At 44.3% G+C, this 2621-nt stretch overlaps 1 protein-coding gene across 1 annotated transcript; it reads right to left on the bottom strand.

Annotated features, from left to right (window-relative positions):
• Window positions 1-437: 437 nt before the first annotated feature.
• Window positions 438-1425, bottom strand: LOC109749357 (flowering-promoting factor 1-like protein 1). Its single transcript, XM_020308316.4, has one exon. The coding sequence runs from the start codon at window positions 1237-1239 to the stop codon at window positions 919-921; it is 321 nt and encodes a 106-aa protein (XP_020163905.1). The 5' UTR covers window positions 1240-1425; the 3' UTR covers window positions 438-918.
• Window positions 1426-2621: the final 1196 nt, after the last annotated feature.

Below are 2621 nucleotides of genomic sequence, written 5' to 3' on the forward strand. Positions count from 1 at the left end.
ATTCGTTGTTGAATGTAATTCCACATCATATAGATTTGTTGTGCTAAATATTTATATTCTTTTCTATAAATTTGGTCAAACTTTACAAAGTTTGACTCCAGTCAACTCTAATATGCGGAGTAAATAAAAACGGAGGGAGTACTAAATTAGTATAAGTAGATCGTTTTAAAATGTACTTTTATAATATACCTGTTTGATGTCATATATGTTATTACTCTTTTCTATATAGTTGATCAAAAATTAAAAGTTTGAATTTAGGACAAAAGGTAGAAATACACTTATTCGCGGACGGATGGAGTAAGTGGTTGTCTTGCCTAGCATCAGTCAGTCTAAATATTTGTCTCAAAAAAGGCAGCATAAATATTATCGTGTCAGCCTATTATTCTCTATATGTTTTCATTTTTTTTGGAGTGACTGTCTATTCCCTATGTTTTCATCAGAACCACCACACACCCCTCCCCACCACCAAACAATCATAACGAGAAGCAATGCGTGCATGATAATATTCTTTACATATTTCCCTAGGCATGCAACATGGCCGGTGACATGCATGACGCATGTGCATGCAGAGAAACGTGCAAATGAACGTAAGTGGATATATGGTCATCACACGGACACTAATTTACATCAAAACAGAGATCTTACACACCCCCAGCACGCATACGTATACACACCACAACGAATACCTATGCATATACTCGGCACCACACGCACATATGTGTGCAAAAACAGTACCCTCGCTCACTCCACTACCACACTAGACTTCCCAACCAAATCAGGCACAACCAATCATATATAACACCCGGATCACTAACAACAACAAACCCTGCATGCGAAATCAAGTCAAACGATAGAAGAAGAGCTATAGCTGAACAGATGAGACAAGATCGACAGACTGCATGGACGGAAGAGGGGCGTCTAGGCGTCGACGACGCGGAAGGACTCCCTGTTCTTGATGACGACGTCGTACATGTGGACTGAGGAGAAGTGGTTGAAGTCCCTGGGGAGGGAGATGAGGTCGAGGCAGCCGCGCTTGTGGAACTGGTACAGCGCCGGGTCCTCGTAGTAGCGCTCCCACCCCAGCGCCGTCAGCTTCGCCTCCAGCGTCGCGTAAGACGACACCACCTGCCCGCTCGGCGTGTGCAGCAGCGCCTTCCGCCGCACCGTCGACGTCCGCTCGCTCCCCGGGTTCTCCACCAGGCGCACCACCCCGTTCTTGAACACCCACACGCCAGACATGGTCCACAGCCCCTCCGGTCGACTGACCTACCCCTCAACTCTCACCTCTCTGTCGGCTTAGAGATTGAGGGAAAACAAACGATAGATGATGCAATTGGTCGAGCTAGCACTGGGACGATGTGGAGTTCAGGAGATGGAAGATGCAAACTAATGAATAAGTAGCAGTGTGATTGATGGAGCAAGGGAGGGCGAGATGAAGGGGGTATATATAGAGGTGGATGTGGATGAAGCTAGCTTATCGATGGTGTGGGGTAGAGGTGACATGTATACGGGGGACAGCCGCAGGACATAGATTTCTTATGCGTCTGCGATACTGTACTGCTAGTGATTAGTACGTCGATGTACGCGTGCATGCACCAGAGAAGAGAAGGGCGTCTTTAGTTTGTAGCTAGGTTAGGTCAGGAAGATGCTGTAGCTGGCTGCATGCACAGGGATGGGAGAGAAGCAGAATATATGGTACGTTCATTAAACTTGAGTAGTGCGCGCGGGAGAATATATGTGCCTAGCTAGCTTATGTTCTTGATAAGCTACCTGGAATATATTTGTTGGAAAAAAGAAAGAAATTCTAGCTAGCTAGGTAGCTAAAAAAGGTAGCTATATGCTACGCATATTGTTATTTTTTCAGAATTACGTAGTGCATGAGGTGATTGATCATCATGAGGTCACGAAATTTGACATGTGTCGCGGCCGCCCTGCGACACGTCAAAAACAGGACATTAACTGATGGCGTTGGTTAATTGCCAATGGGAAGATCTACATATAATTCATGCGTAATCTATGGCTTGAGCATTCCCATACGGAAAATTGAAAAGAAAGAATGTGATGTTGTGCGAGGAATCCTACCCACCTTTTTCCTGAAAGGAAAACAAAAAGAGCTAGCCTAATTCTCAGGAGAATAGGATTCACTCGCCATACAGTTTTCTACTTTACTTATACAATAAGAAATATGAGAGCTATCTTTGCGCACCTTTTGCAGCATTGTTTTTTCCACGAAAGGGAATTTCTGGCCGGTCGATCAAGCCAATGTTGCCTTTGTCGAGAACAAAATTGATACTCTCTCTCGTTGTCAAGTATATATTTTGTGTACGGCATGGCCGAATTTACTTTTGCCTGCTAGCTTTGTCCCTAATAGTAACTCACAAGCTCTCAAGCATCTGCTGCATGCAGAGAGAAATTTGTGGCTTATCTTAAACTTCCTAGCTCGCTAGCCATAGATAGTGCTTACGTGATTGCACATTGATTTGGCTGGCTTGTTGGATACATAGGTGCACGTCTACCGCCTCCAAAGCTAAAATCTCTTACTGATTTATCTGCTGAAAAGAAATATGCTTCGGTGCTAAAGTTTCTTTCCGGATTAGCTATGCAAAAATATGCACGAAAGC

The sequence above is a fragment of the Aegilops tauschii genome, chromosome 3 (genome assembly GCF_002575655.3).
Source record: "Aegilops tauschii subsp. strangulata cultivar AL8/78 chromosome 3, Aet v6.0, whole genome shotgun sequence".
Lineage (NCBI taxonomy): Eukaryota > Viridiplantae > Streptophyta > Magnoliopsida > Poales > Poaceae > Aegilops > Aegilops tauschii.